Source organism: Anabrus simplex, chromosome 9, assembly GCF_040414725.1.
Source record: "Anabrus simplex isolate iqAnaSimp1 chromosome 9, ASM4041472v1, whole genome shotgun sequence".
NCBI lineage: Eukaryota > Metazoa > Arthropoda > Insecta > Orthoptera > Tettigoniidae > Anabrus > Anabrus simplex.
In genome coordinates this window covers 164,487,393-164,502,168 of record NC_090273.1, presented here as the reverse complement: position 1 = coordinate 164,502,168, position 14,776 = coordinate 164,487,393, and the positions used below count along the sequence as shown (strand labels likewise).

Here is a 14,776-nt window from a genome sequence, read left to right as displayed (position 1 = left end):
TTCTGCATGACTTTAAAGTTACAGAGGAACGTGGATATACTATTTGTGAGAAACCAGCAGTAGTTCTTTATCATCCTGTGTCTGTAAAACACATTAGCAACATTACTCTTAGACTTGTAAATAAACATAATCAGCTTATTCATTTAGATCGGCACGCGTACGTAGCTTACAAACTTCATCTCAAATCAGTATGAAAAACATCTATAAAACACGGTGTACATTCCTAAGACATACTACATGTGTGCAGAGACTCATCGAGTTAACAGATACCCATACGCAGATACTCCAAGATATACGATACTAAAACAGAATGGAAGAAATGACAGACATTACGAATACAGTAGAAAGTCGTGAAGGTGTAGTAGGAAGTGAGCTTCATTCCTATCAACATTTTACGTTTGGATTAAATAACAATGATGAAATTCATTTTATTATTAATCAGCAAGATGTATACACCTTATCACACGAAAGCTACCTCTATATTGAAGGACGACTAGAAAAGTCGGATGGAAGTGGACCAAGCACATTGCAACTAAACAACCATGCTCTCGCTTTTCTCTTTTCTGAAGCGCGATATGGAGTAAATAATGTTGAAATAGATCGAACGAAGAATGCTGGTATTACAAGTGCAATGAAACTCTACCCTTCTTTCTGTGATGAAGAAAGTAATCTTTTGCGGATGGCAGGATGGTGTCCAAAAGCTACTAACAACTGGATGATTAATGAGGATGGAACTTTTACGGGTATGTTATCACTAAAACATATTTTTGGCTTCGCGGAAGACTTTACACGTGTTATAATCAACACAAACAAGAGCTTATTCTAATCCGTGATCGAAGTGATTACAATTCTCTTAAAGCAGCAGAAACACCAGTGGAGTCGAAAATTACACTTCATCGTATACTGTGGAGGATTCAACAAGTAACCTTATCTGATCGTGAAAAACTTCGATTGCTCAAGATTGTAGAAAATGATACACCATTACCTATACGTTTTAGAAGTTGGCAACTGCATGAATAGCCTGTGTTACCACCTACAAACAAGCATAGCTGGGCTGTTAAAACATCACGTTTTACTGAGAAGCCCTTGTATATTATTTTTGGATTTCAAACTAATTGTAAATTCAATCATGCAAAAGATAGCTCACTGTTCGATCAGATAAAGATGTGCTGAGAAGTTTATGGATTTATTAAGAACTAATGCCTCAGTTGTGGTTTTCAGAGCTATCCGTGGTGTGTTTATATCTGGTGTCCATGTGGTGGTGTTATCTTGTGAATATATTCTGTTACAAGCGATATTAAGTTCATATTTTTACTATATTTATGTGCCCTAAGTGTCAAACATCTTGTTTTCCTACAATCCATCCATAGTAAACACTAGTCAGAGGGGCAATTTATTGTTCTTTCCTTATTTTATTTTTTTTCTATCACTCTTACTGCCCTAAATGTCGGCCATTTTACACAGCCATGGAAACCACGATACAGATGGGAACTCTACCCTACATTTTATGCGTTGCCTAGGCCACAGAGCTTAAATTGTTTATTTAAACCTTCTGCCCTTACTTAGTCAGCCATCTTTAGAGCGGGGTTTTCGTTGCTACACGTCCGTAGGTTTAACCTCATATTACCCTACACGTGACCCCTGGGTGGTGCTAAGAGAGCAACAACTTTGGCTGCTGGACCCTAAGCTCTTCTTTGTGGATATCCCAGCAATTCAGAGGATTCATCAACTCAATATGAGAAAAATGATTAAAATCGTAAATGGCCCTTTTCAGAGCCCCACTGAAAACCATGATCCTACTTTAAACATTCTGCAGCTCAATATCGAAGGAGCAAGTCGACCAAAAAGTGACTATCTAACAAAAATACTGACTGATCACAAGGTGGATATTGTTCTTTTGCAGGAGACCCATTGTGAAAACCAGGACCAGCTTTATGCCAGATGTAGGATTCCCGGATACAATCTGCTCAATGCAACGTTTCATAAACAGTACGGAACAGCAACATATATAAAAAATGATATAGAGGAAGCTGAAATAATAAGCACAAATACTGATAACAACATGTTTTGCTCTAAAACAAAGATTGCAAATACAGAAATTGTAAACATCTACAAACCACCTTGTCAACCTTGGAGCCTAAACGAGACCATCCTGAATATACAGCACCCAGCCGTAATCTTTGGAGATTTTAACAGTCAGAACACTAAATGGGGTTATAACTATACCAACAAAGAGGGACAAGATGTGTCTGAATGGGCTGATGCCGAAGATCTTTTTCTATTGTTTGATGCCAAAGAAAAGGGCTCCTTCCACTCTACCAGATGGAATAAGGACTATAACCCTGATCTGTGTTTTGTATCAAAAGACTCTCTTGGAAGACCTCTACACTGTACTAGGAAAATTCTGAACAACTTTTCCCGAAGCCAACACAGACCAGTGCTTGTCAAAGTCGGCCTGGAAATGCCTGCCATCAGATCAGTCCCACTTCCCCGCTGGAATTTTTCCAAAGCCAACTGGTCTAAATTCACCAGCGAACTGGAACATAATGTACAGTGGATTCCTCCTACAACAGGAAATTACGAGCGCTTTGTCAAACTAACATCCGCCATCGCGAAAAAGCATATCCCAAGAGGATACAGGAAGGATTATATTCCTGGATGGAACCCAAAATGCAAAGAGCTATACGAGGAATTTATGCTCAGCAGTGACCCTGAAATTGCAGATGAACTGATCTAGTCTCTAGATTCATCTAGAAAAGAAAAATGGTTCAATCTCATGGAAAATATGAGTTTTCAACATTCCAGTCGAAAAGCATGGTCACTTCTAAGGAAACTTGGCAACAGCACTCCCAAATTCGGTCCCAAGAGCTCTAAGATAAAACCAAACGAGGTGGCAAACAGATTAGTTAACCTGACAAGAAAACCAGTCGGCACAAATAAGAGTCAAAAAGAATTCAACAAGAGCTAAAATCGAGGATAACCCAGGCCAAAGCAGTCTCTCAGTTTTCCTCTGATTTCACAGCTGCTGAGATCTCAACTGCGCTAAAAGAAATAAAGTCAGGAAAAGCAGCCGGATTGGATGGAATATACCCAGAATTCCTTATCCATTGTGGCCCCCGAACAACCGAATGGCTTGCCAAATTCTACAGCAATATCTTACATGTTGGACAACTACCATCAATACTCAAAAGAACAAAAGTAGTAGCAATCCTTAAACCAGGGAAAAGTGGAGACAATGCAGAAGATTACAGACCCATAGCCCTTTTAAGTGTCTGCTACAAACTACTGGAGAGAGTAATATACAATAGAATCTCAGCCAAAATCCTAGAGCACATACCACTTGAACAAGCTGGCTTCAAACCAAGCCGCAGCTGTACCGACCAGGTGTTAGCCCTAACCACCCATATTGAGAGGGGATTTCAAGATCGAAAGAAGACCGTAGCAGTGTTCGTAGATCTGTCATCAGCATATGACACAGTCTGGCGAAAAGGAATGATCCTCAAATTCCTGAAGTTAATCCCTTGTAAGACGCTTGCCACCCTGCTGAATAATATGTTGGCTAATAGAATGATTGAAGTACACCTACATGGCAACATAAGTAACACTTACAAACTAAGTGACGGGTTACCACAGGGATCGGTACTGGCCCCATTACTCTTCAACGTATATACAGCAGATCTACCTTCAACTAATGCTAGGAAGTTTATATACGCTGACGACATCTGTTTGGCAGCCCAGTCTAGTGATTTTGCTGGAGAAGAAATCACACTCACTAAAGATCTCTGCAGAATTGATAATTATTTTAAAACCTGGCGACTGAAACCAAACATAACAAAAACAGAGGTCAGCTGCTTTCATTTGAGCAACAGACAAGCTAATTATGTCCCTCAGGTTCAATTCAGAGGTCATATACTGAAGTTCAATCCTCATCCAAAATATCTAGGCGTTACCTTGGATCGATCTTTGACTTACAGCGAACATGTACGCAAAACATCTGCCAAGATCAAAACCCGCAATAACATCCTGCACAAACTCACAGGAACAAGCTGGGGCCCATCTGCATCCACCCTCCGAACTACAGCACTTGCGTTAGTATACCCAGTAGCCGAATACTGCTGCCCAGTATGGCTCAACAGTGCCCATACAAAGAAGATATATACTCAGTTAAACGATACAATGAGGACTATATCAGGAACCATCCAATCCACACCTTTGGAGTGGTTACCAGTTCTTTCAAATATTCCACCTCCTCATCTCCGAAGACAAATGGCACTGAAGAAAGAATGGGTTAAATGCTGTGACAATCCTCTTCTACCAATACATCAAGACTGCCTACGTTAAGATCTCAGGCTGAAATCTAGGAAACCTTCTTGGTTACTAGGAAAGAGGCTAGTCCAAGATGAATTTCGTACTAACACTGCCTGGCGCTATGGGTGGGCAGCTTCAAACCCTGACAGATTAGGTCTAATTTCGGATCCAGTTATGCAACCTCCTGGTTTCAACTTACCCAGAAAAATCTGGTCATCACTTAATCGGATCAGAACTCAACATGGCAGATGCAACTTCTGGAAACACAAGTGGAAGATTACCAGCGATCCTTATTGCGACTGCTCTGACGTGCCTCAGACCGTTCAACATATCGTCACAGAGTGCCCACTCCGAAGATTCAGTGGGACAATAAAGGATATCCACGAGGCCAGTGATGAAGCTGTGAGTTGGCTAACAAAACTAGACATTCAGCTTTAGCAGCAATGCAGATATTGATGAGCTCAAATGTATAAATATAGTTTGTTTATTACGTACTTGTTCTGTGTGTATAGATGAAACTGTTTTTCGTGTAATTGTACATATTTGTTAATAACCAAATTGTAACAATGTATCCTCATGCCATACGAAATATATATAAGACACGTTAGACTATATCTCAACGGAATTACGTATCCCTACGAAAACATCGACATTAACTTTGAGAAAAATAAGTTTGGGATGCTCTATGACATGTTTTGTAAATTTCAATCATCGTATTATCAGAAAGAAGATCGTCCGCTATTTACACCTCAAGAATTTAAAAATAAAGCACCGATTGTAGTTATAGACTGCTCTTATCATGAAGAATCCATAAAAGAATCTCCAGTTGATATTCGTTTTAAAATTTGAAACATCTGAAAACATTCCTTCTAACACAGCAGCCTATTGTCTTATTATTCATATAAGTGACGTTACTTACCATCCGCTAACGAATATTGTTACGAGACTATAAATAAGGATAGCTCTTTATCATTAACATTAGTGTGTGCTTCGACATCGTACGCTATCGAACAAAACTGTAAATGTGCGTGCTGTTTGCATGCTCATACGTAACATCTTATCTTACACGAGTAAGTGAGGCTATTAAGGTGTTTTAAAACATAGAACGTCGATGCCAAAACATCTTATTCAATACTTACCACCAGGATTTTTATCTACGTACGCTGCCTCTTACGTACATAATTTTTGGGACATCCTTCCTCTACACAGTAAGATGTTGATCGAAGTAGCTTTATGCAGAACTTGTCAACGACATTACAAACATCGAGGAGAAAATGGTGATGATGATTGGGATGGACCAAATCCGAGGATTGAATACTGTACACAGTGTATGAATGAACTTTCTCTAGTAACTCATGATGATGATGATGATGATGATGATGATTCAGAAAAGGAGTAACAAGGTAAGAAGTGTAATGAACTTTCTCTAGTAACTCATGATGATGATGATGATGATGATGATTCAGAAAAGGAATAACAAGGTAAGAAGTGTATAATCTTCTCTGTAAAGCATAACATACTTAGTATAATATATTTCTAAATATTTTGTTTAATTTGAATGTTACAGGATGCATTTCAGAAGCATACTGCAAAACGTTGTTAAGAAGCATACCAACCTTGTCAGCAGCAAAACGAACACTGTTGTAGTGCATTGTAAATAAATATTTGATCGCATTCAAAATGTTGTACTTATTTTATTCCTTACAGGTACTTACTCTTAAGAAAACGATCAAGTCTAAACATGCACAATGACGTCATCACTGCAGCACGTGCTTACTCTAGCTATCCCGATGCATGTTTAAACTTGTTCGATAAAGCTATGCCTTAACAGAGGAAGAGGCTATAACAGCCACCGCCATCTTGTGTAGTAGCCTCGAAGTGCTAATTAGCGATGTAGTAGCCGTAAAGATAGCAGCACGGTACTATGTTGAATAAAGATGGCAGCATGTCAAATAGAATTTTTAAATCGTCCGCCACCACATTTCAAAGGTAAGTAGCTAAAGAGTGCAGCACCGAGGTAAGCGATGTAAGATAGCGGTAGCTAAAGATGACAGCACGGTGCGTATTGATTAAAGATGGCAGCTTGTCAAATAGAATTTTTCAAATAATCCGCCACCACGTTTCGAAAGTAGCTAAAGAGGGCAGCACTGAGGTTTGCGATGCAAGATGGAGGATGACAGCTGTTAAAAAAATCACGTGTATTTTAAATTACCAGCAGTGTCGTAAAGAGGGCAGCACTAAGGTTAGCGATGCAAGATGGCGGATGACAGCTGCCACGTGGAATTGTCCGCCACCACATTTCAAAGGTAAGTAGCTAAAGAGTGCAGCACTGAGGTTTGCGATGCAAGATGGCGGATAACAGCTGTTACGTAGAAACTACCCACTACTACGATAAAGATAGCAACACGGTGCTCTGTTCGTTAAAGATGGCAGCATGTCAAATATATTTTTTAAATTGCCGCCACCGCATTTCAAAGGTAAGTAGCTAACGAGGGCAGCACGATGCTCTGTAGACTAAAGATGGCAGCTGTAGATTTTTTAAATTGTCCGCCACCACATTTCAAAGGTAAGTAGCTAAAGAGTGCAGCACGGTGCTCTCTTGATTAAAGATGGCAGCTGTAGATTTTTTAAATTGTCCGCCACCACATTTCAAAGGTAAGTAGCTAAAGAGTGCAGCACGCTGCTCTCTTGATTAAAGATGGCGGATGACAGCTCTCACGTGGAAATTGCCGCCACCACATTTCAAAAGTAAGAAGCTAAAGAGTGCAGCACTGAAGTTTGTGATGCAAGATGGCGGATGACAGCTGTCAAAAAAGCACGTGGGTTGTTTCCCAACAAGAGCACATTGGAGTTTTTCAAATTGCCGCCACCACGTTTCAAAGGTAAAGTTGCTAAAGAGTGCAGCACTATGCTTTCTTGATTAAAGATGGCGGATGATAACTAACGGAACTTTTCAAATTGCCCGCTACTACGTGCCATAAAGAGGGCAGCACGGTGTTCTGTTAATTAAAGATGGCGGATGACAGCTGACGATATTGCCCGCAAGATAGCAGCACGGTGCTCTGTTGATTAAAGATGGCGGATGACAGCTGTCAAAAAAGCACGTGGCTTTTGTTACCAATTCAAATCTCGCGCTAGTGAGGTTAAGTTGGCAGCACTGAGGTTTAGGCCCGTTAAGATAGCTACACTGATGTTAGCGATGCGTTGTTGTCTGTCAAAAAGCACGTGGCTGTCAAAAAACGTGGATTCATTTACCGATTCAAATCTCGCGCTAGTGAGGTTAAGTTGGCAGCATTGAGGTTTAGGTCCGTCAAGATAGCAGTACTGAGATTAGCGATGCGTTGTTGTCGATGATAGCTGTCAAAAAGCACGTGGCTTTGTTAACCTATTCAAATCTCGCGCTAGTAAGGTTTGGTTGGCAGCACTTATGTTTAGGCCCGTCAAGATGGCAGCAGTGAGGTTAGCGATGCGTTGTTGTCGACGGGAGGAGAAGCGGGCCCCTGGGAAAGCCCCTCGGGATGAGGAGCGGGTCCCTGGGAGCCGGAGGAGGAGGCGGCCTAACCATCCAATACACCCACTCACCATCTATTGTAAAATGTACGTACTAGCTCGCGCTTCGTTCACTGAACGAAGTGCCACGAGAGCTGTTCCCATGAAGACAGCACAAATGAACTACCTCGTTCATTTGAACGACTAAATAAGCTCGCACAAAAATGGCCAATGGCGTGCCGTGTTAATGATCACATGATAGCACATCTCCTCTCACACTTCTCAACCGGCGGCAGCGCTGGGCATTAGGTACTTGTTTTCTGTTCGTGCTAGGAGCTCTGAAAAACGACAATCAAATTCCAAGTTCGCAGAATGTCGTACTTGCCTGCTAGCTATAACTGAGCTCATGTTTGTTCGAGTCCGGTCTTATGTAAGATAGGTCCACAATACACGCAATGGGGTGATAATGTCGCTGGTTTACTTCTTAAAATATTACGAAAAAAATAAAAACGTGTTTACAGCCTGGCACTTACGTACCGTAAACGTTCTACAATACACGACAGTCGTGGACAACAGACTGGTAAATAAGTACTTTGTCTACACACAAAATAATCAATGTCAACAACATGAGGCACAACGAAATCAAACGCACTTGGAGCGGAGCAGGAAAACCATGTTATCACATGGTAACCGGCACGAGACTATGGTATTGTATTCAGTACGCATAGGTTATCTTAAGATGAGTGTATCGACGTAGAAGAATAATCAACTAAAATAACAGCATGTGTTAAAATCGTTCATACCACATAGAAAACGCTCATAAATGTCAAGGTGCCCAAATACGACAGCCTCTTGTCAGAAGATTTACTGGCACGTAAAAGAACTCTGCGGGATACAATTTCGGCACCTCGACGTCCATGGAAACCGTAACAATAAATGGTGGCCGTTAAACAGTTCAGATATTACTGTTCAGAAATAATAGCTGCTCAACCCTTTTCCGTGAGACGATTCCTATTCTCGGTCACTACCTGTCCTGTCCCATGTGTAATGATGTCTAAAATGAGACGAATGCAGTTAGTGGTTAAAATTAGGTGGTGATCGACATAAAACTATAGTTCATACCGGTAATTTCATTAATTACTTTCCTTATTACAATGTAATATTAATGGAAATATTAAGGAAATTAGATTTTACACATTGCAAAAATTTAAAGGGCTTCTGATAAATTCACCTGCATACATCCTACAGTCAGTGGGTGTAACATCCCACTCTGATGAGTGTAGTGTCAGGCATAAGGAAAAACACTAGTTTTATAGAGTAAACACTTGAAAAGACTTATATCTAGCGTTGTAATATCAGTTAGCTATTTAGGAACATTCCTTATTAACAGGACGTTTCCACAGGATTCGTCTTCCCCAGCTCTTTAACAGCTAAAAAGGACAATTATCAGCTTAAAGGAAAGGTTTCCCATGGATAAAACCGGTAAATAGTTTCTTCTATCTCAAACTCAAACAGATGATTCATACGCCCCTCAAACCGCCGAGCTTTAAATAGCGTAAGAGGTGGGGTGCGGTCGAACACTACATGGTTTGTGGTTCATATTAAGGGAGGACGAAGCAAGCACCATCTATCGTAAAATATACGTACTAGCGCACCGCTATGCTGTTGCTAAGATGCTCATAAACTACCTCGTTCATTTGAGCGACTTCGTTCATTGAACGAAGTGCCGCGAGAGCTGTTTCCATGAAGACAGGACAAATGAACTACCTCGTTCATTTGAACGACAAATAAGCTTGCACACGAATGGCCAACGGCGTGCCGTGTTAATGTTCACGTGACAGCACATCTCACACTTTTCAACTGGGGCAGAAGGAGTTATACAAAATTAGAAAGTTTATCTGTCTCTTTTAGATATAATTTCTTCACTTAGGCAGACTGGCCGCGGCATTGGAAATCAAGAGGACAAATTTGGGCAAATATTAATTTATAGGAAGGGGAGTTAGGGATTGGAATAACTTACCAAGGGCGATATTCAATAAATTCCAAATGTCATTGAAATCATTTAAGAAAAGGCTAGGAAAACAACAGATAGGGAATCTGCCACCTGGGCGACTGCCCTAATTGCAGATCAGTATTGATTGACTGATGATTGTTTTCTGTTCGTGCTCATAATAAACTAACTCGTTCATTTGAACGAAGTGCCGCGAGGGCTGTTTCTATGACATCACCTCATGAACTACCTCGTTCATTTGAACGACTCAAGCCTATGAACGGCATCTAATGAACTAGTTCAAGCAAATGAACTAACTGGACCCATCCCTACCCATGAAGCTTGCTGTTGACTGCTTGTGTCACTGCCTGCTCGATCTGCATCCGATAGCTGCTTATACTGCCTGCTCATTCCATATTCAAACGTGTAACACGACTTACAAACAATCTGCCGCTAGATCGCAGCACCAGATGTACCCAGTTGTCGCGTGAATACAGCTAGATAAGCATACAAGCAAAATTTAAAATCTGAAAGTAACAGAAAAATTAAAGAATTGTACGCATAAAGTGGTGCTCTAGAGAGTGATAGCTTCAGGACTTTTCGAGAAAGAGATTTCGACGAACAAGAAAACCTGGAAACTTTGTCTGTATGGAACTTCCCTACATTACTAAGTAGAGGTTTCACGAATTTGGCCACCACAGTTTCTGACAGAAGTTCCTGGTGTTTATTGTTACTAAAACACTTTAAAATCTTACAGTGGCATAAAGGGGGTAGAACATAGTTTTTTTATAGTCTGGAGCAGACTTGCAGATTTTTTGCAGTACGGTAGAGCCGCCTCAACAAATTTTCTGTAGCCCCATAATTAGGCCGATAAATCGTTGCTGGGGATAGCGCAGGTCTCCTCTATCCGACTGTCTGATTAAGTTCATCAATGGGGATGCATTAACTGAGGTGGAAACGTTACTCAAGCACGTGCTGCATTGTTTTTTCTTCGATTACACGCACTAAATAACCACACACTAATGCATGGGAAGCAGTTTCCAAAGTGACACACACTGACTCAGGGGGCTCACGAACATCTTCCAGTAAATCAAGTACATACTCAGCGGGCATCACTGGTTCTGTTTCGTCAAGTCCGGGAGAGGATACTGAGGCAGAAAATTTTTAATTTTGCTTGTGGATAACGTTAGCACCATCGGTGGACATTCAAATACCGGATTTCAGAATTCTCTTTATGGAATTCTGAGTAGCCCGGGAGTCAGTCATGTCATTGCACCCTCCTCCAATTCTTATAGAACTAAACATGGCTTCAACTGGATCTCCTGAAAAAGCCCGTGTCATGGAATGAAATACCACGGCATCCTGGTTTCCCTTTCTTTGGTTTGCAGAAAGGCACGCAGTAGTACACCATTTTCACTGTAAACAAATACAGTACTACCCTATTTCCCGCTATTTCATTCCGACAGTTCAGGAGCCGGTTGGTGCTGCCACCTGCTGTGGGTATTTGTAAACCCATGTGCATTTAGTGCCATGTTAAAATGTTGTAATGAGCAGGCAGTATAAGCAGCCATCGGATGCAAATCGAGCAGGCAGTGGCTTGTGTGCTACTGATATAGTCAGTAGCAACAAATTGATAGCTTGGGGAATCTCTAAGAATTCTGTGATAGCTGGACAGGAAGCATGACATACTTTATAAATATATGCATAGATTACATTGTAACAACTTAATTTCGCACAGCATCATGCAGATGTAGATCCATCTTGATGTGTAGTCATCTTGATTCTTTACAGCAGCGTCCCCGATAGGAGCGAAGTCCCAGATAAGAGCGTTAACAGCCTCTCCAACTTCGGCATAGCTATACTCGAGATAATTTCCCAGATTGCACATAAATGAAAGTCGTAGTACGCGTTTTCAACCGAACTTCCAGATAAATGTCCAAACTGCCAAATAAATTTATACCGCACTTTTATCTGGCTGTCGTAATACAGGCCCTATTAGTATATTACCAGTACTTGTGTAACCTCGTGCTATTTATAAGACTGTATATTTCATGATAGATAAACAGACGTGTCAGACTACACCTATTTGTTTTCGTAATTCGTAGCAAGACGCTAGCCAATACATCTACTAGAGCATGAGGAAATGATACTGCTGACATTGAACTCTATATGGGCAAGCGGAAATGTCCGGACAGTGTAAACTGTACAACTAATGTTGGCATTTATTTGCAACTAACTTACAATTAAAATAAAGCTATAAATATAATACCGCAAATATTGGCGTAGTAAACCTAGCTTTCTAAGTACTTAGAGAAGAGATTCACAGTCACTGTAGTTTTAGTTCCATAAAAGTAACACAAAAATTACCAAATATATGAATTGTTTTTTTTTGATTAAATGCGCAAAATGAAATTACTAGATTATTGGGCAACATCTTAGCGTCAGCAGGTGATCTGAAAGGCCAATGATGAATGGGTTAGCATTGTAATGTATGAGTTAGATGTTCTTTACATCCATGTATTCACGTTGGATGAAAAATATTTCCTATAATAATAATAATATAATTATTATTATTATATTATTATTATTATTATTATTATTGGCACAACCTCCCTTTCAAGATGGCAGTGAATACTTTGCCTGGTATACTAATCAATGAGATACCTCGATAGTTGTTGCAATCCTTCCTGTTCCCTTGCTTATAGATAGGTTCAATTACTGTTTTTGTCCAATCTGAAGGTACCTTACCAACAATCTATGCTCATCTTACTACTCTATGAAGCCATTTCACCCCTACCTTCACACTGTACATCACCATTTCAGGTTCTCCCTATGAACTTGGTTTCTGCGACACCACCAGGAAGATTTCCTTTTATGTTGAGAAGATTTTCAAAATATTCTCTCCAACTGTTCAGTGATTCCCTGGGATCTGTTATGAGTTTACCTGAACTGCCCAAAACACTGTTCATTTCCTTCCCACAGATTAATCACCATCAACAGCGTCATATGCCCTGTAGAGCGGTTTGGAATTGAATCCAGACTTTTGGCACGCACCACCTCTCCTACCCTGCCGGCCAACATTCAACCAGAAGGCATGCTCACATCCTTCATTATTTTCAATCAGATCCCGTCAATCATTGTGACACAGATAAAACGGAAAGGAAGACTTACTCTTTGCAGTAGAGCAGGATGGAGGCGACTAGCTTCAGGACTTCTGTCAGCAACACTACAGTCACTGTATTGTAGTTGTAGGTGCTCGTAGAGCTCTGCGATGCCGTTACGAAAATTCCTGTAAAATGAACAAAAACATCAAAATTTTAAAAAAGTAACAAAGCTGATTTGTCATGTCTCTCTCACTATATTTGGATCATGCACAATTTCCAAAGACATCAATGCTCTGAATATCAGTTTTGCTAGCCTAACACTCAACGGTTTATCAACAGAAATAAGAAATAAGTTTCGGCCTACATACATTGGGGAAAATAGTTTTGTGAGGACTGGACACCCGTTGTGCTTCATGGATTTCAATACAACTGATATACGTATAGATTTGGACGTCAGTCTAATACTAAAGATGTATTGAAATTTACCTATGATAACAATGACATTTACAGTAAGATACAAAAGTTGAAAACTAGGAAAGCGGCTGGAATTCATAAGATTTTGGGGAATATATTAGACAGTGGGTTGGGACATAGTACCATATCTGAAGTACTTATTTGATTATTGTTTGCATGAAGAAGCTATACGAAATGAATGGAGAGTTGGTACAGTAGCCCCTGTGTATAAAGGAAAGGATGATAGACATAAAGATGAAAGTTACAGGCCAGTCACTTTGACGTGCATTGCATGCAAGCTTTGGGATTATATTAGACATGTTTGCAAAATTAATAACTGGGTCGAAAGAGGGCAGTTCGGGTTTAGGAAATGTTATTCCATTTAAGTTCTCTACTTGTACGATTCCAGCAAGATATAGCAGATATCCTAGATTTAGGAGGTCAAATGGACGGTATCGCGAGTGACATATTTAATGCATTTGATAGGGTAGATCATGGAAGACTTTTGGCAAAAATGATTGCAATTGGACTAGACAAAAGAGTGACTGAATGGTTGGCTGTATTTCTAGAAAACAGAACTCAGAGAATTAGAGTAGGCAAATCCTTATCTGACCCTGTAATAATTAAGAGGGGAATTCCTCAAGACAGTATTATTGGACCTTTACGTTTTCTTATTATGCCGTATATGAATGATATGAGTAAAGAAGTGGAATCAGAGATAAGGCTTTTCGCAGACGATGTTATTCTGTACGGAGTAATAAATAAGTACACTGACTGACAGAGCAAATGCAACACCAAGAAGGAGTAGTTCGAAAGGGATGAAAGTTGGGGAAAAAACAGAGACGGCACGGAAGAATAATTGATGTTTATTTCAAACCGATATGCAGGTTACACAATGCGCACGGCATCGACTCAGTAGGATGTAGGACCACCGCGAGCGGCGATGCACGCAGAAACACGTCGAGGTACAGAGTCAATAAGAGTGCGGATGGTGTCCTGAGGGATGGTTCTCCATTCTCTGTCAACCATTTGCCACAGTTGGTCGTCCGTACGAGGCTGGGGCAGAGTTTGCAAACGGCGTCCAATGAGATCCCACACGTGTTCGATTGGTGAGAGATCCGGAGAGTACGCTGGCCACGGAAGCATCTGTACACCTCGTAGAGCCTGTTGGGAGATGCGAGCAGTGTGTGGGCGGGCATTATCCTGCTGAAACAGAGTATTGGGCAGCCCCTGAAGGTACGGGAGTGCCACCGGCCGCAGCACATGCTGCACGTAGCGGTGGGCATTTAACGTGCCTTGAATACGCACTAGAGGTGACGTGGAATCATACGCAATAGCGCCCCAAACCATGATGCCGCGTTCTCTAGCGGTAGGGCGCTCCACAGTTACTGCCGGATTTGACCTTTCTCCACGCCGACGCCACACTCGTCTG

At 40.8% G+C, this 14,776-nt stretch overlaps 1 protein-coding gene across 1 annotated transcript in view; it reads right to left on the bottom strand.

Moving 5' to 3' along the window:
• senju (UDP-galactose transporter senju) overlaps positions 1–14,776 on the bottom strand; it is a 406,714-nt gene that overhangs the window by 142,145 nt on the left and 249,793 nt on the right. Inside the window, exon 2 of the mRNA XM_067153636.2 lies at positions 12,959–13,076. Within this exon, the coding sequence (XP_067009737.1) occupies positions 12,959–13,076 (118 nt within the window). The remainder of the gene's footprint in view (positions 1–12,958; positions 13,077–14,776) is intronic.